This window comes from Narcine bancroftii, chromosome 7, assembly GCF_036971445.1.
Source record: "Narcine bancroftii isolate sNarBan1 chromosome 7, sNarBan1.hap1, whole genome shotgun sequence".
NCBI lineage: Eukaryota > Metazoa > Chordata > Chondrichthyes > Torpediniformes > Narcinidae > Narcine > Narcine bancroftii.
Window position 1 is genome coordinate 57065870 of NC_091475.1, and position 24549 is coordinate 57090418.

General features: G+C 39.1%; 1 protein-coding gene across 4 annotated transcripts in view; it reads right to left on the minus strand.

Annotated features, from left to right (window-relative positions):
* Positions 1–24549, minus strand: part of LOC138738958 (zinc finger X-chromosomal protein-like) — a 52965-nt gene that overhangs the window by 15796 nt on the left and 12620 nt on the right. For 3 of the 4 annotated variants that reach the window (XM_069890197.1, XM_069890194.1, XM_069890195.1), the window contains exons 3-6: positions 16126–16222; positions 7601–8167; positions 3324–3482; positions 757–900 (exon numbers count right to left, since the gene is read on the minus strand). In XM_069890197.1, coding sequence (XP_069746298.1) covers positions 757–900; positions 3324–3482; positions 7601–8167; positions 16126–16192 — 937 coding nt within the window. In that variant the 5' untranslated portion in view covers positions 16193–16222. The remainder of the gene's footprint in view (positions 1–756; positions 901–3323; positions 3483–7600; positions 8168–16125; positions 16223–24549) is intronic. The other variant, XM_069890196.1, reaches the window with a different exon arrangement.

Below are 24549 nucleotides of genomic sequence, written 5' to 3' on the forward strand. Positions count from 1 at the left end.
CTGAATGATTTCAGGTTTTCTTCCAAACCAAGTCCCTAAGTGGAAGTCAGTCATTTGAACCTGGATGGCGACTTCAGTGAAAACCAAAACTTGTCTTAATTCTCCAATGGGGAAATTAGCATTCAGATGGGGATGTCTAAATTTCAATAAAAGGGAGAGGGCTTTACAAGATTAGTTAGTTAATCTAAATTTAAAAAAAAAATCTTTTAAATAGCTTTTGAAATGTCATAAGTATTCAGACGTTGACATTTTTGACACTTTGGCATTTGGCTCAGTTGAAGTATCTTGGAGCTTTTTAAAAAAAAAATGGGCAGGGCTTGCACTGCTCCCCTTTATTTGTCCTGCAGATCTAGTGTCTCCTCATCTTGAAAACACAAATAATATTAAATTATCATCTACCATTTCACATCTTATGCCCAGTGACTACTTATGTGATCTACTTCTCCAATACTTAACATTAGAGAAGCAATCTTTTTGGGGTTACAAATTGCACAAAATGCAAAGTCCAAGTTAAAAGTTTATTTAAAAATAGCTACCTTGGACTTAACATTGAATTGTTATTGGTTTTACATGCAATCATTACCACACCAGTATAAACCTTTAAACATCATTTCCCCATAGTTTACATTTCCAAAAGATGTATTGGAAATAGTAATCCATCTTGAATTTGCCACATTTTTACATGGTAAATACACAGGAAGGGTTGTGGCTTTATTTTCAGCCATTACAAACACCAGTTTTGGAATTTGTACTTACTGATATCCTCATCCTCCTCTTTGGGGTCATTAACAGTCATGTAAACCATCTTCTCTCGTGATATTCGACCCACATTCCCCTGATCCAGTAATCCGACCCCATGATCATTGTCAGGTTCACTTTCACCAATGTCAACAGTTCCACCTTAAAATGCAGAAAACAAACTTCATTATGTCACATCATGACATCTTCTTCACTCACACAATTCCCAAAGTCTTAATTTATATCATGACAGAGATATCATTTTGTAAATTACATAATTATTTCCCATTTTCAATTCTCTCCACCTCTCTGCTTAAATATATTTCACATGGAATCAGAATCTGAACATTTGCTGTTTTGTGAAAGCATTACAATGCAAATATTATATTTAAAAATAAATAAATTAGTGGAAAAAGGAGAGAAACTGAGATAGCGTCTGTGGTTCATTATCCAGTCAGAAATCTGAGGGCAGAGCTGTCCTTGTGCTGTTGTGTGCTCGTCTCCGGGCTCCTTCCCGATGGTAGCAGTGTGACGAGGGCATGGCCTGGGTGGTGAGGGTCCCTGAGGATAGAGGCTACCTTCTTAAGACACTGCCTTTTGTAGATGTCCTCGATGGAGTGGAAATTGATACCTGTGATGTCGCTGACTGAGTGCAACTCTGTAATTTTTTTCTTTTCCTGTGTGTTGGCACTTCCATATCAGACAGTGATGCAATCAGACAGAATGGTCTCCACAGTACACCTGTAGAAATTTGGTGATAGACCAAACTCCTCCTGAAGTATGGCCGCTGGCGAGCCTTCTTTGTGATCGCAGGACAGATCGTCAGAGGCGTTGAGGATAAGTTCGTGTTCTCCCGACTTCCTCCTGAAGTTCACAATCAACTCCTTGGTTTTAATATCATTGAGTGAAGGTTGTTGGTGTCACACCATCCAACTAGCTGACCTATTTCACTCCTGTAAACTTCCTCATTGCCATCTGTGATTCTGCCGACAACTGTGATATTATGGGCAAATTTGTAGATAGCTTTTGCATTGTGCCTAGCTACAGTCATTGATGTATAGTGAGTAGAGCAATGAGGTGCACCTGTGTGGATCATCAGTGAGGTGGAGTCGTTGTTTCTAAGTTGTACTGACTGTGGTCTTCCGATGAGGAAGTCAAGGATCCAGTTGCAGAGTGGGGTGTAGAGGCCCAGATTCTGGAGCTCGTTGACCAGCCCTGAGGGAATGATGATGCTGAAAGCTGAGCTGTAATTGATATAGAGTAGCTTGATGTACATGTTGATGTATTCTAGGTGATCCAGTGCTGAGTGGAGAGTCAGTGATATTGCATCTGCTGTGGAGTGTGACGGTAGGCAAATTGTAGTGGGTCCAGGTCTTTACTTGGGGATGAATTGTTTCTTGCCACGATCAACCTCTCAAAACTATTTTATCATAGTAGCTGTGAGAATTACTGGATGATAGTCATTGAGGCAACTCCCTCTGCTCTTCGTGGGTACCGGGATGATTGATGTCCTTCTGAAGCAGGTGGGAACCTCCGACTGCAGCAATGAGATTGAAAATATCCAGTTAGTTTGTTAGCATAGGTCTTCAGTACGCTGCCAGGTACATCATCAGGGCCTTGAGAGGGTTCACTTATTGAACGATGTTCTGACGTTGGCCTCAGAGAGCGACATCACAGGGTCATCAGCTTCTGCAGGGATTCTCATAGGTATTGTTGAGTTCTCCTTCTTAATGTAAGCATAAAATGTGTTCAGCTCTTTGGGTAATGAAGCATTACAATAATTTATGGTGTTTGGCCTCGCCTTGTAGGAGACATTGGTCTGCAATGCCTAATATACATGCATATACACAAATTTCGCAGGACGCTTAGTGATGAAACACAAGGAAAAACAAGGTAAAATGAGAGTTGTCAAATCATTTAAGGTTTGAATGCCTCATGTATCTGATGGGTAAATGTAGAACTCCCAATATTTATTGAAACTGGACAACCAAGAGAACAGCAGAAGAGAATACACCAAAGAAAGGGATAATTAAGTTTCCAATTTGGTGAATTAAAAAAAAATTGTACGGAGAATTGGGGAAATTGAAACTGCACACTTTGTTGGCTGCTAGCACATGTACATATAAATAGTTATGCATAAATGGCTTTGAGATGAAATGTGCAAAAGTCATAAGCAATAAAAATACACAATTATCAACTTGACTCATTTTCATCAGCTAAATTATGTCTAAGTCAGCCAAACCTCAAAAATACTAGCACACATACACAGATCAGAAGTGTGTCCGATTATGTTTAATCAGTGTTAACTGGCTGAATCATAAATTGTGGACGAAATTCCTACTTCCTTCTCCTAAACTGCGGCTTATTTTTTGGTAAGCCTAAATTTAAATACACAGCACCGTAACAGGTCAATTGATCCATGAGTTCGTGCCACCCAATTAATGGTACGTTTCGAACAGTGGGAGGAAACTGGAGCCCCCAGGGAGAACCCATGGGGAGAACGTGCCAACTCCTTACAGAGAGCGCCGTGTTAAGCACTAAGCCAACCATCCTGCCCCTTGACATGAATACACATAGATACTTACCTAAATCTTCATCACCATCATCTGCCTTGAAAATGTAAACTTTAATGACATCACCGCAGGTACTGTCCTCTTTTAAGTGTTCGTCCTGTGCTGACAGTCCACTTTCAATTTTCAGCTCACCGTTTCCCCCATATCCAATCTTTTCTCCATCATCATCCACTTAAAAAAAGATAACATTTACATCACTAATCACGTCTTCAAACACAGATTAAGGTTTTCTTTTTACAAACCATATAAACTGCATCACAGTCAATAATGTAGTTATTTCCAACAAAATAATTCACACTAATAAACTGATGGCTTTTTACTGGCAAAAATAAACACAAACTGAACAAATTTGGGAAAAAAAAGTATTATTGGTTAAAACTATTTTCAAGTATGTAAAAGAAAAGCACTTTGTAATTAGTAAAACCCTCCGATATTAAGATAAACACCAAATTGGAATCTAGATACAATTCATTCTAAGAACAATGGGTGGATTTCGACAGATAGTCTGGGCCACCAATTGTAAGCAGTTAAAGGGTGAGAGCTTCATGGTTGTGTTTCCATCAATTCAGCCACATGGTTTGCATTTTTATATGTTTTTGTAGTTATTTAGCAGAGACAGAGAGTATTCAATGGCTGTTTTTGAACGAGCTCAAGGTATAGCACTCATTCGAACATCTTCAGATTCAGTCAATAACTTTTTTTCAAGTTGGAAGACAACAGCAGTAAATGCAAATTGGAGCAGAAGGGAGAATGCCACCAGTAGCCCTTGCATTGGAGAGAAAGGGGTGGGGGGGGGGGGGGGGGGGAAACTAGCTAAGATGGGAAGGATCATTTAGAAGTACCAGATAAGGATAGGGTAACTCCTGGCTATGTTGATCACCATAGATCATGCCCAGGCTTATAAATATGCTCATCACCTTACTGCTATGAAAAGTGAAAATTAAATTTTCAAATTTAAATTTTAAATGTTTAAAATTTAATTTCAGACATACAACATGGTAACAGGCCATTTCGACCCATGAACCCGTGCTGCCCAATTTACACCAAATTAACCTCGTTAAGTTTCAAATGGTGGGAGGAAACTGGAGCCCTTGGAGAAAATCCAGGAAGACATGGAGAGAATGTGCAAACAGACAGCGCAGTATACAAACCCCAGTCCCCATCGCTGGCACTCTAAAGGCGTTGCGCTAACCGCTACGCTAACTGTGTTGGCCCTCAGAAGAAAATGAAAAAAGTGCTATAATCCACAAAAAAAACTATAAATGGATAACCTACAAAAGTAACACTGGAACATAAGTTTCTGGCAAACACAAAACATTGCAGAAGTCAGCTATGAAAAATCTTCTCACATGCCAGTATATTGAAATAAATGGCACCAAACCATGTAGATCTGAAACAATCCCTTTTCAACTTCTAGGTCAATTTTTACAATCCTAATTACACCAGATTCTAGATTTACTTCAATATTTCTGGCTCATGGAAGTGTGTGAAATTTTTGCACTTATTTACAATTTCACAGTTGGTGTTAAAAGTTCATTTTGCAAATTGTACAGAACAAATATCACAGCAAAGCATCAATTCAGTATTAAAAATGGGTTATTTATAAAGCTGGATATTTTACACGGAGGGAAGGTAAAACATGATGTCAATGCTTCATGTGCAAGTTGAACTTGCCTCTTCTCTCATCACTCCAAAGTTCTAATTTTTTCAGCTGATATATATATAAAAAAATCAGCTGAGGGAATTTGAGAAATATTTTGTTCATTGGAAAATAGAGAGCCAACTAACAGAAGGTAGCAAGTTTGGAGCACTGAGTACAGGGACATTCTTCTCTAACTGGACAAGGCATTGGTGAGAAGGCATTTGGAGTCGTGGTCACCCAGCAATAGGCTCTTCATCCTAACTTGTCCACGCCTATCTTTCAAATCTTCCCCTCTCCCTCACATTAAGCCTGTAGCGTCTAGTTTTAGATGATCCTACATTAGGAATAAAGACTGGCCTCAAAACCAGTTTTACCTGTCATGATTTTATAAAACCTTTCTATGGTCACTCCTCAGCCTCCTATGCCCCAAGGAGAAAATTCCTTGCCTCTCCAGCCTCCCCTTATAATTCAAGGCAACCAGTTCCACCAACGTTCTGGTGGAACATTTCTCCACCCTTTCCAGCTCAACAATACCTTTCCTATTGCATTGTGACCACAACTCCAAGTGCACTCTTACCAATGTCTTGTACAGTTAGAGAAGAATGTCCCTACTCCTGTACTCAAAGCCTTGATCTAATAAAGCAAGCATGCTAAATTTCTTCTTTGCCACCCTGGTTAAACTATAAAATCTACAGATGCCAAGGTCAAGTGCAATATACAAAAGTGCTGGAGAAACTTCAGCAGGTCACAGAGAATCCATATGAAGTAAAGGTCTGAGGCCTTCGTCAAGAATCTGGGAAAATGGGTGAATAAAAGTGGGGGAGAGGAGGGAGGAAGGGGAAGGAATACAGGCCAACAGGTAAGGGGTAATAGGTGGAGACAGGTAAGGGGGCTGGTTTATTGCCACAAACGAGCCTGCAGCTGACGTGGACATTTACCCCCTCCATAAATCTTCGTCCGCGAAGCCAAGCCAAAGAAGAACCTGCTTATATAGATTTCAGACAAAGGGCTTGGGGCTGAAAAGTTGATTGCATTTTACTTCTCGTGAGCACTGCGTGACAGGCTGAGTTTCTCCAGAACTTTCGTAGATTCCATTCTTCACCATTTTAATATTATTACATATGTGCATCCGTGAATCTCTTTTTTCTATACAAGTCCTCAAGACTCTACCACTCATACCATGCAAGTTCTTTGCTGGCTTAATCTACCACAGTGTAACACCTCACACTTGCCCAGAATTAAGCTCCACATGCCATTCTTTGGCACATCATCTCCATCATGTTGTAATCTTAGATAACCTTCCTCGCCTGTCTATTATCGCACTGATTTTGTTGTCATCTCACCAGATTGTCATTAGGATAGATTAAAAAACAACCCAGCACCGATCCCAATGGCACATCATTAGTCACAGGCCTCTAATTTGAGGAACAACTCTCCACTGTCACCCTCTGTCTCATACTATCAAGCAATTCTGTATCCAATTTGCCGGCTCACCCTGGATCCCATGCTATCTGACCTTCTGGATCAGCCTCGTCAAAGGCTTTGCTTGAGTCCATAAAGACAATGTCTACCACCAAGACTCAAATTTGAGTCATGATTTTCCACTCATAAAACCATCCTGACTAATCAGGGATAATCAGTTTTTGCCTTTCAAAATCCAAATTGATCCCATCTCAAAGAATCTCTTCCAGTAACCCATCCACGATTGAAGTTAAGCTCACTGTGCTTCCCACTTATCTTTACAGCAATTTTTAAATAAAAGCACAATATGATCTATCTCCAGTCTCCCATGCTCAACGATGATGCAAATATCTCTGCCAGATTCCTTCAATTTCTTCCCTAGATTCCCTAATGTCCTCGCACACACTTGATCAGGTCCCAGGGATTTGTCCATCTTGATGTGTTTTAAGACTTTCAAAGCCTGCTCTTCTCCAACATGGATTCTCACCAATGAAACAAAAACAATTTCCTTGAGTTCCCTGGCTTACATGTCTTTCTCCAGTGTGGTGCTTCAAGCATCAATCTCAAATATTTACAACACACATTAATGGCCAAATTCACAGATGATAAAGAAAAATGTGACAACAAGACCCATGTAGGTAAAGCGAGAGAGAGAGAGAGAGAGAGAGAGAGAGAGAGAGAGAGTGCAAAATTAAATAGATGCTGAGAGGATGGTTCCTTCTTGGGAATCCTGATGAAAATTGAAGATATAAATGAGTAGAAATTTATTATTTCAGAAGATCATGAATGTTTGGAATTTCCTCCCAAAGAGAATGGCAAAGGATAAATTATTGAGTAGACTGAAGGCTGAGCGAGAATATTTTTGTCAAGGAGGGAATGAAGACTCAAGGAAAATAGAGCAGAGCCCAAGATTAGATTAGCCACAATCTTACTGAATGGTGGAGTGGGAAACAAATGATTCCTCCTATTTTTTATATTTTATAATGATAAAACAATTCTTATTGAATTAATTTAACTTGCATTCCTTTTTTTTGTATCTGTGAGATACTGGGAAGATACACAACCAGAGTAATTTATAATATAAAACAGAACACGATACAATCGACTAGTTTGCTAGGATAAAGGAACAAATTCCATTAATACTTCATTTTCCATATGCCAAAGGCCTACCTCTCTCGTCACTTACAGGAAATCATTAAATAATCTTCACTAGTGCCTTTATTTCCTACAGGAGCCTCGATGGTTACAGGAACTGTCTCCTGACTCTGAACGTGTAAACTGTGTGCATCTATCACAGTCTCCTCAATAGTGTCCGTCACCAAAACCTCTTCTACATCAGACAACAATGTGTCAGTGACTATTTCAGCTTCAGTGACTGAAACAGCTTCAGCAGTGGCCATATCAGACACATGTATCGACTCACTTGTCAGTACATGCTCAGCTACACACATGGCCTCTGAGGTAATGTCAGATGCTAAAACGTCTTCAGGGATTGTGGTCAAAGTTTCCTCTGAAGCAACATCTGTGTCCAACACATGTTCAGGAACAATTATGGTTTCTGGCTCCTCAATAATATCAGGACAGTGGACATCTTCAGCCACAACATCTTCAATGGCATCCTGTATCACAACAGAGTCTGTGTCATCAGCGATAAAGTGTGATCCAGGGTCAACAGTGGAATCGACAAATATAGTTTCTTGAACTTCCACAAGAAAATGGTGCTCATCAATATGCTGAGATGACGACTCTTGAACTGGAAAATGAAAAAAGACATTTAATATTCAAAACTTTCTACCAATATGCAAAAACAAAACCTGGTTATTTTCTTAAAATAAAAAACAGAAAATGAGAACACAGGAGGCCATTCTGACATTTTGTTCATGATAGTCAATGCAAAGCTTTCAAGTCTAACCCATCTTCCAATCCATGGCTTTGCAGTTCAACTTCTCAAGTACATAATTGGGTACTTTTTAAAAAAATTTTTTAATTTTTCACACTATAACCATATTGACCAAGATACATACAGACATTTTTTCTTCTTAAATATATACAGTGTCGTTTTTTTCCCCCCTCCCTTCCCTCCCTCCCTCACCCCCTTCCTCATTTATTTGAAGTTCAATCTATAAGATACATTAAACCCGTTAAACAATGTCGTCACTTAATAAAAATAAACAAGAAATTTTACTGAGTCAGTTCTTTTCGTTATCTTCTCCTTCTGTCATTTTAGGTGGTGGAAGTCCACGGTAGGATTTCTCTATTATGTTTCATGTATGGCTCCCATATTTGTTTGAATATTGTAATGTTATTTCTTAAATTATATGTTATTTTTTCTAATGGAATACATTTATTCATTTCTATATACCATTGTTGTACTCTCAAGTTGTCTTCTAATTTCCAGGTTGACATAATACATTTTTTTTCTACAGCTGGGCTATCATAACAAATCTTTTTTGTGCTCCATCCAAATCGAGTCCAAATTCTTTGTTTCTTATATTACTTAGGAGGAAGATCTCTGTTTTTTTTGGTATATTGCTTTTTGTGATTTTATTTAATATCTGGTTTAGATCTTCCCAAAATTTTTCCACTTTCTCACATGTCCAAATTGCATGAATTGTTGTTCCCGTTTCCTTTTTACAGCGAAAACATCTGTCTGATACTGTTGGGTCCCATTTATTTAACTTTTGAGGTGTGATGTAGCCTGTGTATCCAGCAAAATTGGGTACTTTTAACATTTTTATCCATGGGTTTCTGCTTCCATTAGAGATTCACGTTGTGACCTGTGAATACCTAGCACCCTGTGATAGAAACATACTCTGTCATCAACCCTCTACACCTTCCACAAGTTACTTTAAATGTTTTCTTCTTCTTTTGACACCTTAGCTGAAAGAAATAGGGTTTCATGGTTGGCATAGTGGTAGGTGCCACACTGTTACAGTGCCAGAGCAGATAGAGGAGTGGAGGAGGGAAAAGATGATGTTAAAATTGCATGCATTGCTAAAAGTCAACAGGTTGCGTGTGGTGGAAATATTCTCAGGTGCATCTATTTCAATGAAACAAGAATTGTATGATAGGCAAATGATCTTAGAGCATGGATTGGTATGTCAAATTATGACATTGTGGCTATTAGTGAAACTTGGTTGCAGGAGGGGCAGGACTGAGAACTCAATGTTCTGGGCTTCTATTGTTTCAGATGCAACAGGGGGATGACAGAAAGAGAACTAGCTTTGCTTGTCAGGGAAAATATCACAGCTGTGTTCAGGCAGGACAGACCATAAGGCTCGTCTACTGAGGCTATATGGGTGGAGCTGAGGAACAGAAACGGAATGACCACACTGATAAGGTTGTATTGTAGACTGCTCAATAGTCAAGAAGAATTGGAGGAGCAAATCTATACAGATAAAAGCAGACGGCTGCAGAAAACATAAGGTTGGGATAATAGGAGATTTTAACTTCACATATTGACTGGGACTCCCATACTGAAAAAGGGCTGGATGACTTGTACTTTGTCAAATGTGTTCAGGAAAGTTTTCTAAATCAGCATACCAACTAGAGAGAGTGCAATACTGGATCTCCTATTAGGGAATGAGAGAGGCCAGGTGACAGAAGTATGTGTAGGGGAACATTTTGGGTCCAGTGATCATAATGTCATCAGTTTAAAGTTAATTATGGAAAAGGAGAGGTCTGGGCCTTGGGTTGAGATTCTAAATTGGCCAATAATGAGGAAATGAGAATGGATCGAGAATGCATGAATTGGGATCTTGTTTTCAGGCAACAATATGCCAGGTAAGTTGAAGACCTTCAAAAGTGAAATTTTGAGAGTACAGAATTTGTATGTAAGATTAAAGGTAACGTTAGCAGACATAGGGAACCTTGGTTTTCGAGGGATATTGGGGAACCGGGTCGGAAAAAGAGAGAGGTGTATAGCAGGTACAGGCAACACAGAGCAAATGAAGCACTTAAGGGAGTATTAAAAAAAAGTCAGAAAAACCTCAAGAAATAAATCAGGAGGCTAAAAGAAGACACAAGGTTGTTTTGGCAGACAATGTGAAGGAAAATCCTAAGGGTTTCTACAGGTATATTAAGAACAAAAGGAGAGGAATGGACACAATTGGATCCCTTGAGGATCAGAGTGATCGGCATTTTATGGAGCCAAAAGAGATGGGGGAGATCGTAATTGTTTTTCCATCAGTATTTGCTCAGGAAATGGGCAGACTCATGGGAAAGCAAAGAAAACAAGCTGGGAGGTCAAGAGGAAGAAGTGAAAACACACAGAAACACTGGAGAAACTCAGCAGGTCAAACAGTGCCTTTCTGTAGGAAAGGTAAAGATACATCACCAACATCCGACAAAAGGGGGAAGGGGGGTGGTGAGGGTGGGAGATGATAGGGGGAGGGAGGCACCGCAGGGGAGGGGTGAGGGGAGGAGACTAGGCTAGGTGGAAAGAGAAAGGAAGTAGGAACTGAAATAACAAGTTAAAGGGTGGGGGGCGGCAGTGGGGTGGGGTGGGGGGAAGGCAAGCTGATTAGTGGAATGCAGTGAACTCAATGTTCATGCTCTGGAGTTGGAAGGTGCCCAGATGAAAAATGAGGTGCTGTTCCTCCAATCTGTGGGTGGTCAGGGTGGGGTAATGTGAAAGGCCATGGACAGACATGTGAGCTTGAGAATTGAAATGGTTGGCTACTTTTGTTGCGGAGAGGAGGTGCTGGGTGAAGCGATCTCCTAATGTGCGACCGGTCTCTCCAATGTAGAGGAGCCCACAGAGGGTGCAACAGATGGAGTAAATGAATTCTCTGGAGGTGCAAGTGAAGTGTTGTTTCACCTGAAAAATCTGTTTGGGACCTCGGACTGTGGTGAGGGAGGAGGTGTGGGTGCAGGCATTACACCTCCTACAACCACAGTGGAAAGTGCCGGGGAGGCGATGGGTGGGGAGGGAAGAGTGCACAAGGGAGTCACAGAGGGAGCAGTCCTTACAGAAGACTGTGAGGGGGGGAGAATGAAAAATGTGTCTTGTGGTGGGATCCTGTAGTAAGTGCCGGAAATTCCAGCAGATAATGTGTTGGATGTGGAGGTTGGTGGGTGAGGACGAGGGGATTCTGTGTCTATTGTTTTTGGGGGCGGGGGGGCTAGAGCAGATGAGCTGCGAATGGAGGAGATGCGGATGAGGACCGAGGTAATATTGGTGGAGGGGAAGGTACATTTGTGGAAGAAGGCAGACATTTCAGAGATTCTGGACTGGAAGACCTCATCTTGGGAACAGATGTGGCGGAGACGGAGAAATTGAGAGAAGGGGATGGAGTCCTTGCAGGAGACGTGTAGTCCTGGTAGTTGTGGGAGTCAGAGGGTTTGTAATAAATGTCAGTGGACAGTCTGTCTCCTGAGATGGATACAGAGAGATCCAGAAAAGGGAGAGTCTCATTAGAGCTGGACCAGTTGAGTTTGAAGTCTGGGTGGAAATTGGCCGTGAAATTGATGAGCACATCGTGGGTGCATGAGGCCACCCTGATGTAGTTGCTGATGTACCGTAGGAAGAGTTGGGGGGGGGGGGTCTTGCTTGTGTAGGTTTGTAGCATGTTTTGCTCCACAAAACCCACCAACAGGTAGAAATAGCTGGGACCCATGCGGGTACCCTTGGCTTATCCTTTAATCTGGAGGTAGTGGGATGAGTTAAAGGAAAAATTGTTACGGGTGAGGACAAGTTCTGCCAGGCAGAGAAGGGTGGTGGTGGAAGGTGACTGCTCAGGTTTGAGGTCCAGGTAAAAGCAAAGTGCTTTGAGGCCACCTCTGTAGGGAAAGGAAATCTAAAAGGATTGGACATCCATCGTGAAGATGAGGCAGTCTGATTTGGGGTAAGTATTGGAGGAGGTGGAGGGTGTATGAGGTGTCACAGATGTAGGTGGGGAGGGATTGAACTAGGGGAAAAAAGGTGGAGTCAAGGTATGATGAAATTAATTCCATGGGGCAAGAGCAAGCAGAGACAATGGGTCTGCCCGGATGGTTAGGTTATGTATATGGATAGAAGGTAGAAATGGGCGGTGCGATGGGAGAGGATGAGGTTGGTGGCCATGGTGGGGGGAGAGAGGTGCTCAGTGTCGATAAGGTGAGAGATGGTGTTGAAGACGGTGGCTTGATGGGTGATGGTGGGGTCGATAGGAAGAGGTGTCAGAGAGCTGTCGACTGGTCTCAGCAAGGTAGAGGTCAATGCGCCAGACTACAACAGCTCACATGTGGAGGAAGTGCTTGCTGTCTTAAAGCAAATAAGGGTGGATAAATCCCCAGGGCCTGACAAGATGTCCTCTTGGACCTTAATGTAGAAATTTCAAGGGCTCTGGCAAAAATATTTAAAATGTCCTTAGCCATGGGTGTGGTGCTGGAGAATTGGAGGGTAGCTCATGTTGTTTAAAAAGGCTCCAAAAAATAATCCTGGAAATTATACCCCAGTGAGCCTTACATTAGTAGTAGGCAAATTATTGGAAGGTGTTCATAGAGATCAAATATATTTGGATAACCAGGTACTGAATAGTCAACATGGCTTTGTGTGAGGTTGGTCATATTTAAACAATCGTAGTTTTTTGAGGTGACCAGGAAAGTTGACAAAGGAAAGGCTCTAGATGTTGACTACATGGACTTTAGTAAGACCTTTGACAAAGTCCCACATGGAGATGTGGGATAAAAAAAGCAAATTGGGTAAATATGGGGAATATAGAGATTACAAAAGGTGTAGTTTTAAGGCTTTTGAAGAATATAAAGGTGGATAAGTCTCCGGGACCAGACGGGATCTTCCCCAGGACATTGAGAGAAGTGAAGGAGGAAATAGCAGAGGCTCTGGCGGTAATTTTCCAAATGTCATTAGATATGGGGATAGTGCCGGAGGATTGGCGCATTGCGCATGTGGTTCCGTTATTTAAAAAGGGTTCAAGGAGGAAGCCTGGCAACTATCGGCCTGTAAGTTGGACGTCTGTTGTAGGTAAATTAATGGAGAAAATTCTTAGAGATAGTCCTTATAAACATCTGGATAGACAGGGTCTGATCAGGAGCACTCAACATGGATTTGTGGGAGGAAGGTCATGTTTGACGAATCTGATTGAATTTTTTGAAGAGGTGACTAGGAATATGGATGAGGGTAGCCCAGTGGATGTTGTCTATATGGACTTCAGTAAGGCCTTCGATAAGGTACCACATGGAAGGTTAGTTAGGAAGGTGCAGTCTTTAGGTATAAATTTTAAGATAGTCAAATGGATTGAACATTGGCTGAAAGGGAGAGGCCAGAGAGTGGTAGTGGATAATTGTCTATCAGGTTGGAGGCCGGTGACCAGTGGTGTGCCTCAAGGATCTGTATTGGGCCCATTGTTGTTCGTTATATACATTAATGATCTAGATGATGGGGTGGTGAATTGGATTAGTAAATATGCAGACGATACTAAGATAGGTGGAATAGTGGATAATGAAGAAGGTTTTCAAGGATTGCAGAGGGATTTGGGCTGCTTAGAAAAGTGGGCTGACAAATGGCAGATGGAATTTAATGCTGATAAGTGTGAGGTGCTTCATTTTGGTAAGAAGAATCAGAATAGGACATACGTGGTAAATGGGAGAGCATTGAGGAATACAGAAGAGCAGAAAGATTTAGGAGTAACGGTACATCGTTCCCTGAAGGTAGAAACTCACGTGAATAGGGTGGTGAAGAAGGCTTTTAGTATGCTGGCCTTTATCAATCATTGCATGGAATATAGGAGTTGGGAGGTGATGTTGAGATTGTATAAGACGTTGGTGCGGCCTAATTTGGAGTTCTGTGTGCAGTTCTGGTCGCCTAATTATAGGAAGGATATAAAAGAGTGGAGAGAGTGCAGAGAAGGTTTACCAGAATGTTGCCTGGGTTTAAGCATCTGGAGTATGGGGAGAGATTGGACAGATTGGGTCTTTATTCTTTGGAGCGTAGAAGGTTGAGAGGGGATTTGATAGAAGTATTTAAGATTATGAAAGGGATAGACAGAATGGATGTGGATAGACTATTTCCGTTAAGAGGAGGAAAGATTAAAACAAGAGGACATGAGTTAAGAATTAAGGGGCAGAGGTTTAGAGGTAACATGAGGGGGAACTTCTTTACTCAGAGAGTGGTAGCCGTGTGGAATGATCTTCCGGGAGAAATAGTGGCGGCGGAGTCAATTGTATTATTTAAGAAAAGGTTGGACAGGTATATGGATGAGAAGAAGATGGAGGGTTATGGGCATTGTGCAGGGAGGTGGGACTAGAAAGGGATGTTTGGTTCGGTGCGGACTAGAAGGGCCTAATGGCCTGTTTCCGTGCTGTAATTGTTATGTTATGTTATATGTTATGGAAAGTTAGTCAGGAAGGTTCAGATGCCAGGCATTCATGGTGAAGTAGTGAACTGGACGGGAGAAGCCAGAGAGTAGTGGTGGATGATTGCTTCTCAGACTGGAGGCCTGTGACAAGTGGTGTGCCTCAGGGATTGGTGCTGGGATCATGTTGTTTGTCATCTATATCAATGATCTGGATGATAATGTGGAAAATTGGATCAGCAAGTTTGAAGATGACACTAAGATTGGAGGAGTTGTGGACAGCGAAGAAGGCTTTCAAAACTTGCAGAATGATCTGGAACAGCTGGAAAAAGGGGCCGAAAAATGGCAGATGGAATTTAATGCCGACAAGTGTGAGGTATTGCATTTTGGAAGGACAAACCAAGGAAGGACATGCATGATAAATGGAAGGGCACTGAGAAGTGCTGTAGAACAGAGGAATCTGGGAATAGATATATAATTCCCTGAAAGTGGATTCACAGGTGGATAGGGTTATAAAGAGAGTTTTTGGCATATTGGCCTTCATAAATTAAAGTATTGAGTAGAGGAGTTGGGATGTTATGGTAAGATTGTATAAGACATTAGTGAGGAGAAATTTAGAGTATTGTGTGCAGTTTTGGCCACCAAACTACAAGAAATACATCAATAAGACAGGAAGAGTGCAGAGAAGATTTATTAGGATGTTGCCTGGACTTCAGGAACTGAGTTACAGAGAAAGGTTAAGCAGGTTAGGACTTTATTCCCTGGAGCGTAGAAGAATGAGAGGAGATTTGATAGAGGTATTTAAAATTATGAGGGGATAGGCAGAGCAAATGTAGGTTGGTTTTTTCCACTGAAGGTAGGTGAGATACAAACTAGAGGACACGAGTTAAGGGTGAAAGGGGAAAGGTTTAGGTGGAACAAAATGGGGAACTTCTTCACACAGAGAGTGGTGAGAGTGTGGAATGAGCTGCCAGCTAAAGTGGTGAATGCAGATTTAATTTTAATACTTAAGAAGAATTTGGACAGGTACACGGATGGGGGTGGGTAAGGAGGGCTGTCGACTGGGTGTAGGACAGTGGGCCTAGGCAGAAAAATGGTTCAGCACAGAGAAGGGCTGAAGGAGCCTGTTTCTGTGCCATAAAGTTCTATGGTGCTAACTTCACTCTCCTTGGTAACAGTCTACTTTGGTCCACGAGTCAGTGCCACCCAATTAACCTAATTGGTATGTACTCGTAGGCTGAAATGGCCTTTTATCATGTTGTATGTCTAAATTAAAAATTAAAAGCTTGCCCATCCATACAACATTTTCACTTCAAAAGACATTTTAAACAAGGTCAACACTGATGTGCATATTAAAACACAATAAATTATAACTACTCAAATATTCTATAAGGTATGAGACAAATTTGCGCATTACCTGTGTTGTCAAAAATCACTTTTGGTTCCTGTTGCTGCAATTCCAGGCCTCTTACATCTTCATCCATGGTCTGCAAATTTCATCAGTCACAGAAAATCTGTTAAACACATATATAAAAAAATAAAGGGCGCTTGACACAATATTTTGATTATCATATCGAGTTTATTTATATCCGACAAATAGGATAATCACACCACACTGCTACCTGAAAGGTAGTCAGGCAAAAACAATTTTGCTTTCTACTCTTGGCTGCCCTTTATTGATAATTTCAAAACATCAATGCTCCTTTGTTATGTCTAATCTTCAAAAACTTAAATTAAAAATAAAATGCCAATTTTCAGAATTTGAATATTCCAAACAATACATGGTCATTAGCAGGAAAAGAAAATTTAAATTTTGCAGTTGGAATATACAGTGCCTTCTATAATGTTTGGGACAAAGACACATGGTTTCCTTCATGTGCCCCATGCTCCGTAGTATTTAATTTGTAATCAAACAATTTGCATGTGATTTTGGTTCGACCATGAAAAAATTATGTAGCACTTTTTATACACAGTCCTGTCATTTCAGGGCACCATAATGTTTGGGACATAGCAGTGGTATGTATATTAAAGTACTTTGTTGCATATCCCTTGTAATGCAATGATTGCTTGAAGTCTGTGATTCATACACATCACCAGGTACTAAGTATCTCCTCTGGTGATGCTCTGCCATCAGCAGTGAAGGACTTCCTTGGCCTACCAGTCCCTTTGTGATTACTGAGCTCACCAGTATGCTTTATTCTTCATGATGTTCTAAACAGTTCACTTTGGTAATCCTAAGGTTCGAGCAATGCTTCTTACTGTTTTATTCTTGTTTATCAGCCTCATAATGGCTTCTTTGACTTTCACTGTCACAACTCTGGTCCTCATGTTGATCTCCAAAGGTGATCAAAAACTTAGAAGCAAGCCTAACTCTCTTCTACCTGCACCAACTCTAACCGAAGTAATCACAAACACCTGTGAAGTCACATGTCCCAAACATTAAGGTGCCCTGAAATAGGGGAACTATGCATAAAAAGAGCTGTAATTTATACATGGTCAAACCAAAATGTTTACAAATATCCTTGATTAACTCTGGAATGTGCACTTTAATCACACGTGAATTATTTGATTACAAATTTAAAACTGTGGAGCACAGGGGCAAATAAAGGGGAAAAATGTGTATTTGTCCCAAGCATTATGCAGGGCACAGTATTTACTGAGATTCTGTCGTTTGAGAATTTGGAAAATGTGAATAGATGAGCTTACAATAAAACTCTTCACACCACTATCCTTCAGTCATCAATTTTCAATCCAACAAAAAAAAATTGTGCACATCTCATTTGTCTCACAACCTCTGGACTTTCTGCTAATTTATAATTCAAGGGATGTCAATTTTTCTAAATGAGTATCAAAAGCTCTACATGAAAAGCAAGCCTTGCATGAACACATGTACAGATTCACATCTGTAAACTTTGAAGTCAAAATCCTCCCATCTCAGCTGAGCGAAGGAAGCTACAAACAGCAGATTATCATTGCCCCAGTACATATGGAAGTTCAATGCATAAATTAATTGCTTCTTATTATTTGGCAATAAATAGAAATGTCACCTTTTCCTTCAAATTTCTAATTTAGTTTAAAATGTTAATACTGAATAATCTAAGGAATTTTGCTACATAAGTGGCATTGTATAAAAGGAATTGTTATGTCTTCCTTAGAGCATTGTGTTCAGTTCTGCCTTGCCGGGGATGGTGGTGGAGGCTGAACCATTAGGGGCATTTAAAAGATTCTTAGACAGGCACATGGATGAAAGAAAAATAGAGAGTTACGGGGTTAGGTGGGTTTACTTTTTTTTTGTTATGGAATATGTGGGTTGGCACAACATGGTGTGGGGGGGGGGGGGAGGTACCAAGGGCCTGTACTATGCTGTAGAGTTCTATGTTTCTACGTCATTCAGTACTAATCAGAGTTAGAGATATTAGACAGGTACTGAAGGTATTTTTTTCCTCCTTTAATGGGCAACTTTAGCCAACTCTTGTCAAGAGGTAGATCAATGTTCCTTGAAGGAGGAAAAAGAAATAAGCAAGAGTTTTTGGAAAGCCATTCAAGGGCTTACAACTGCCAATTAGAGGAATCAGGACCAAATTTGGGAATACTCAAGGTGCTAAAAACTGGTGTGGAGTCAGGATGTCTCTGGGAAATACAAAGGAAATCTTTGATGATTGGTTACGTGACTGGAGGAGTTTAGATATATGTAGACAAAAGACCACAGATAGAATTTTGAAATCAAAATGAAGCAATTGGATTAGAGGTAGGTTTGGCGTCATGGGGGGGGGGGGGGAACACTCTCACGCCATGGCCCCTCCAATGAGTTATTGTGCCCCCCTACACAAGCGTCACTAGGGGGCTGTGCACTGCACCAGGGTGTCACCAAAATTAATCACGTGGTTTCATCTCTATGCGCTATAAGCCCATGTATTTATCTGAAACTCTGAAGAGAGAGGAAAGTATGATGGCATGGCAGACAAAGGAGGCCCATTGCAGGTATGGCACCTGCTCCCCCATGCTGACTGAGTTCTGGAAAGACAGTTTGTGTTCCTTTCCCCACGGTTACCCTAATGCACACTGATTAGATCTCTGATTAGCGGGGCAAAATTTTCAATAACCTCAAGTTTATGAAGAACATAAGATGAACAGCTGGGGCTACACTGAAAATGTCAAATCTTGAAGAGTGCATGGTTTAGAGTTTCTAACGAGCTGAGACATGTTGACATTATTTTAGAGGTAAACAAATGTGATCTCAGAGATGCAATGTCAGAGGTTCAGATATGACACCAAGATTGTGAACAATCTGTTTCATCATCAGACAGTTGACAAGAAGAGGTATGGAGTCAATAATTAATGAATAGATTCAAATGGGATTAAATGTGAAGGCTTTGATCTTCCAAATGTCTTTCTGAAGTAAGCTTTTTGTTACTCCTTTGCTAGAAAAACAATATAGAATTTTACAAATGTTCAGGTCAGCAGAGTGGGAGATGAAGAGCTGGATGTTACAAATCATGTTGGAGATGGGCACCATTAGAAATAAAATATCTGAGCATCAAACTTAGGGGACAAAAGAGTTAATGTTGGGAACACGAAAAGAAATTCATTGTAGGTGACTGAATAAAAACAAGGAAAAATGGAACTTAACGAATACTGTACAGTTCCAATTTAATCCTAAGAATCTTTGATAAAGTCTATAAGAATTGTTCCCAAAATTCTTTTAGTTTTGCACATTCCCAAAACATATGAATCAGAGAGGCATCAAAGATTTTTTATTGATCACATGGTGGATCAACATCAGAATAAATAGTTTAACTTTGGACCTATGTATTTTTGGACCGCTTTAAAAAACCTCACAAAGATAAGCGTATACAGAGCGTATACAGAGCCGTTGTCATACCCACACTCCTGATCGGCTCCGAATCATGGGTCCTCTACCGGCATCACCTACGGCTCCTAGAACGCTTCCACCAGCGTTGTCTCCGCTCCATCCTCAACATCCATTGGAGCGCTTTCATCCCTAACGTCGAAGTACTCGAGATGGCAGAGGTCGACAGCATCGAGTCCACGCTGCTGAAGATCCAGCTGCGCTGGGTGGGTCACGTCTCCAGAATGGAGGACCATCGCCTTCCCAAGATCGTGTTATATGGCGAGCTCTCCACTGGCCACCGTGACAGAGGTGCACCAAAGAAAAGGTACAAGGACTGCCTAAAGAAATCTCTTGGTGCCTGCCACATTGACCACCGCCAGTGGGCTGATAACACCTCAAACCGTGCATCTTGGCGCCTCACAGTTTGGCGGGCAGCAACCTCCTTTGAAGAAGACCGCAGAGCCCACCTCACTGACAAAAGGCAAAGGAGGAAAAACCCAACACCCAACCAACCAATTTTCCCCTGCAGCCGCTGCAACCGTGTCTGCCTGTCCCGCATCGGACTTGTCAGCCACAAACGAGTCTGCAGCTGACGTGGACTTTTACCCCCTCCATAAATCTTCGTCCGCGAAGCCAAGCCAAAGAAGAAAAGAAATTGTAATAAACAATGTTGTGTTTTTCAATCATTTCAAGAATTTAAATAAATATATTAGAACATTTTTATGTAAAGGTAAAATGTCCAGAGTCTCTATAGAAAAATTAATGTGGAAATATGAAATGGCAGGTTTACACCTGCCTAACTCCCTACTATAAACCTTCCCAAATTAAATTTCTTACCTCTAACTTGGGTAAAAATAGAATTAGATAAAATAGGAGAGAGAAAGGCAGAAGACTTTATATATATAAATAAGATGCAAAATTAGTTACTGCTGAAAGAGAAACTCCTCTATTGAAACATTTGATTAAATTTTGGCCGAATGCAAATACAGAAAATGCAATAAGGAGTAATTTAGAACTTAAAACTCCTTTGACTCATAGCAGACTTATACCAGTGTATATTGATCAAATTTGGTCTTGTAGAGGGATCAGATACATTGAAGACTGTTATGAGCAAGGGCAATTGATTTCATTTGAACAACAAGAATAAATATGATATTCTTAATAATACGATATTTTGCTATTTTCAAATCAGAGCATATTTAAGGGATAAACTGGGTCGAACAATGTATTTACCAAAGTGTAGTGATATAGAGACTCCAATAAGAAAGGGAATTACAAAGAAATCTATTTCAGCAATTTATCATTTACTTCAAGTGGGGCTCCCTAAATCTAGACAAAGATGGGAATCAGATTTAAATGTGATAATAGATGAGAAGAAGGGCTTATTTATGTCCAGACTGTATGACTAAGGGAATTAGGAAATATTTTAGAACAAATTACAGGAGTCCAGTTTCCACAAAATCCAGAATTATTTTTATTAGGTATAAGACCTAAATTGAAAAATTAACTAAATACCAGATAGAATTTGTTAAAATTGCATTAGCAGTGGCCAGAAAATGTATTGCATTTGCTTGGAAATCTGATCATCGTTTAGAACGATGGAGTGCAGAAATGCAGTTGTATTCCCCTTGAGAAAATGACTTATAATTTAAGGAAAAAATTTTATATTTAAAAATATTTAACACCCATATCTACAAAAACAGGATTAAACTTTTAATTTTTTTAGATTTCTATATGTTCTTTTCACCCTTTAAGATCTGCATGGAATCCCATTAATGATGAAATAAATAAATTTTAGACCAGATTGGATTTAACACTTTCAGCAGTCTTTCTCTCTTTTTTTCGATCTTAATTTAATTCTATTCTTTTTTTCTTTTATCTTTTCTTGGGATTGTAGGGGTGAGAGAGGGAGTGATGGGGTATTATCATCATGTATTTAATATTAAATACATTATTAAATCTGTATTTTGAAATATATCTGAATGCATGTATAGTTTTTTATAATTTTTTATTTTTCACACCATAAATCACATTAACCATGATACACATATTTTCCTTTTCACACATATAAGGCTCCCATATTTGTTCGAATATTTCAAAATTATTTCTTAAACTATATGTTATTTTTTCTAATGGAATACATTTATTCATTTCTATATACCATTGTTGTATTTTCAAATTATCTTCCAAATCAATTCCAAATTCTTTGTTTTTTATGTTACTTCGGAGAAAGATCTCTGGATTCTTTGGTATATTGTTTTCTGTTATTTTATTTAATATCTGATTGAGATCTTCCCAAAATTTTTCTACTTTTTCACATGCCAGATTGCATGAATTGTTGTTCCCATTTCTTTTTTACATCGAAAACATCTATCAGATACTGTTGGGTCCCATTTATTTAACTTTTGAGGTGTAATGTATAGCCTGTGTATCCAGTTATATTGTATCATACGTAACCTCGTATTTATTGTATTTCTCATCGTTCCATAACATAACTTCTCCCAGGTTTCCTTTTTTATATTTATATTTAAATCTTGTTCCCATTTTTGTTTAGTTTTACCATTTGTTTCCTCATTCTCCTTTTCTTGCAGTTTAATATACATATTTGTTATAAATCTTTTGATTATCATTGTATCTGTAATCACATATTCAAAGTTACTTCCCTCTGGCAAACTCAAACTGCTTCCTAATTTATCCTTCAAGTAGGATCTCAATTGGTAATATGCCAGTGCTGTATCTTGAGTTATATTGTATTTATCTTTCATTTGTTCAAAGGATAATAATCTATTTCCTGAAAAACAATTTTCTATTCTTTTAATCCCTTTTTTCTCCCATTCTCTAAAGGAAAGGTTATCTATTGTAAAAGGGAGTAACATGTTTTGCGTCAATATTAGTTTTGGTAATTGATAATTTGTTTTATTTCTTTCTACATGAATCTTCTTCCAAATATTGAGTAGATGATGTAATACTGGAGAACTTCTATGCTGTAACAATTTTTCATCCCATTTATATAATATGTGTTCAGGTGTCTTTTCCCCTATTTTATCTAATTCTAATCTAGTCCAATCTGGCTTTTCCCTGGTTTGATAAAAATCTGATAGGTATCTTAATTGTGCGGCTCTATAATAATTTTTAAAGTTTGGCAGTTGTAAGCCTCCTTGTTTATACCATTCTGTTAATTTATCTAGTGCTATCCTCAGTTTCCCCCCTTTCCATAAAAATTTCCTTATTATTTTCTTTAACTCCTTGAAGAATTTCTCTGTCAGTTGTATTGGCAATGCCTGAAATAGGTATAATATCCTTGGAAAAATGTTCATTTTAATACAGTTTATCCTTCCTATTAGTGTTAATGGTAAATCTTTCCAATGCTCTAAATCATCCTGTAATTTTTTCATTAGTGGATAATAATTGAGTTTATATAGTTGGCCGAGATTTTTGTTTATTTGTACACCTAGGTATCTTATTGCTTGCATTTGCCATCTAAATGGTGATTCTTTCTTAAATTTTGAGAAATCCGCATCATTCATAGGCATTACTTCACTTTTATTTACGTTGATCTTATAACCCGACACTTCTCCATATTCCTTCAATTTCTTATATAATTCTTTTATTGATAGTTCTGGTTCTATTAAGTATACTATAAAATCATCCGGAAATAAACTGATTTTATATTCCTTGTCTTTTATTTTTATCCCTTTTATATTATTTTCTGTTCTTTTCAATTCTGCTAGTGGTTCTATAGCTAACGCAAACAATAAAGGTGATAGTGGGCATCCCTGTCGTGTTGACCTGCTTAAGTTAAATTGCTTTGATACATGTCCATTTACTGTCACTTTCGCTAATGGTCCCTTATATAATGCTTTAATTCAATTAATATACTTCTCCGGTAAACTGAATTTTTGCAATACTTTGAACAAATAATTCCATTCTACTCTGTCAAAGGCCTTCTCTGCGTCTAAAGCAACTGCTACTGTTGGTGCTTTATTCCCTTCTACTGCATGAATTAAGTTAATAAATTTACAAATATTGTCTGTTGTGCGTCTTTTTTTGATAAATCCAGTTTGGTCTAGATTTACCATTTTCGGTACATACTCTGCTAATCTGTTTGCTAATAATTTAGCTATTATCTTATAATCTGTGTTAAGTAAAGATATTGGTCTATATGACGCTGGTGTGAGTGGATCTTTCCCTTGCTTTAGTATTACTGTAATTATTGCTGTTTTACATGAATCTGGTAAGCTTTGCGTTTTATCAATCTGGTTGAATACTTCCAGGAGGGGCGGAATTAATAAGTCTTTAAATGTTTTATAGAATTCTATTGGGAATCCATCCGCTCCTGGTGTCTTATTATTTGGTAATTTTTTATTATCTCTTGTATTTCTACTATTCCAAATGGCTCTGTTAATTTATTTTGTTCCTCTATTTGTAGTTTTGGTAGTTCAATTTTAGTTAGAAATTCATCTATTTTCCCTTCTTTCCCTTCATTTTCAGTTCGGTATAATTGTTCATAGAATTCTCTAAAGTTTTCCTTAATTTCTTTTGGATTACATGTAATTTGTTTGTCTTTTTTCCTTGATGCCAATACCATTTTCTTAGCTTGTTCTGTCTTAAGCTGCCATGCTAGGATTTTGTGCATTTTTTCACCTAGTTCATAATATTTCTGTTTTGTCTTCATTATATTCTTCTCCACCTTATATGTTTGTAGTGTTTCATATTTTATTTTTTTATCCGCCAATTCTCTTCTTTTAGTGATATCTTCCTTCATTACTAATTCTTTTTCTATATTTACTATTTCCCTTTCCAACTGCTCTGTTTCCTGATTATAGTCCTTCTTCATCTTGGTTACATAACTTATTATTTGCCCTCTAATGAATGCTTTCATTGCATCCCATAGTATAAACTTATCTTCCACTGATTCCGTATTTATTTCAAAATACATTTTAATTTGTTTTTCAATAAATTCTCTAAAATCCTGCCTTTTAAGTAACA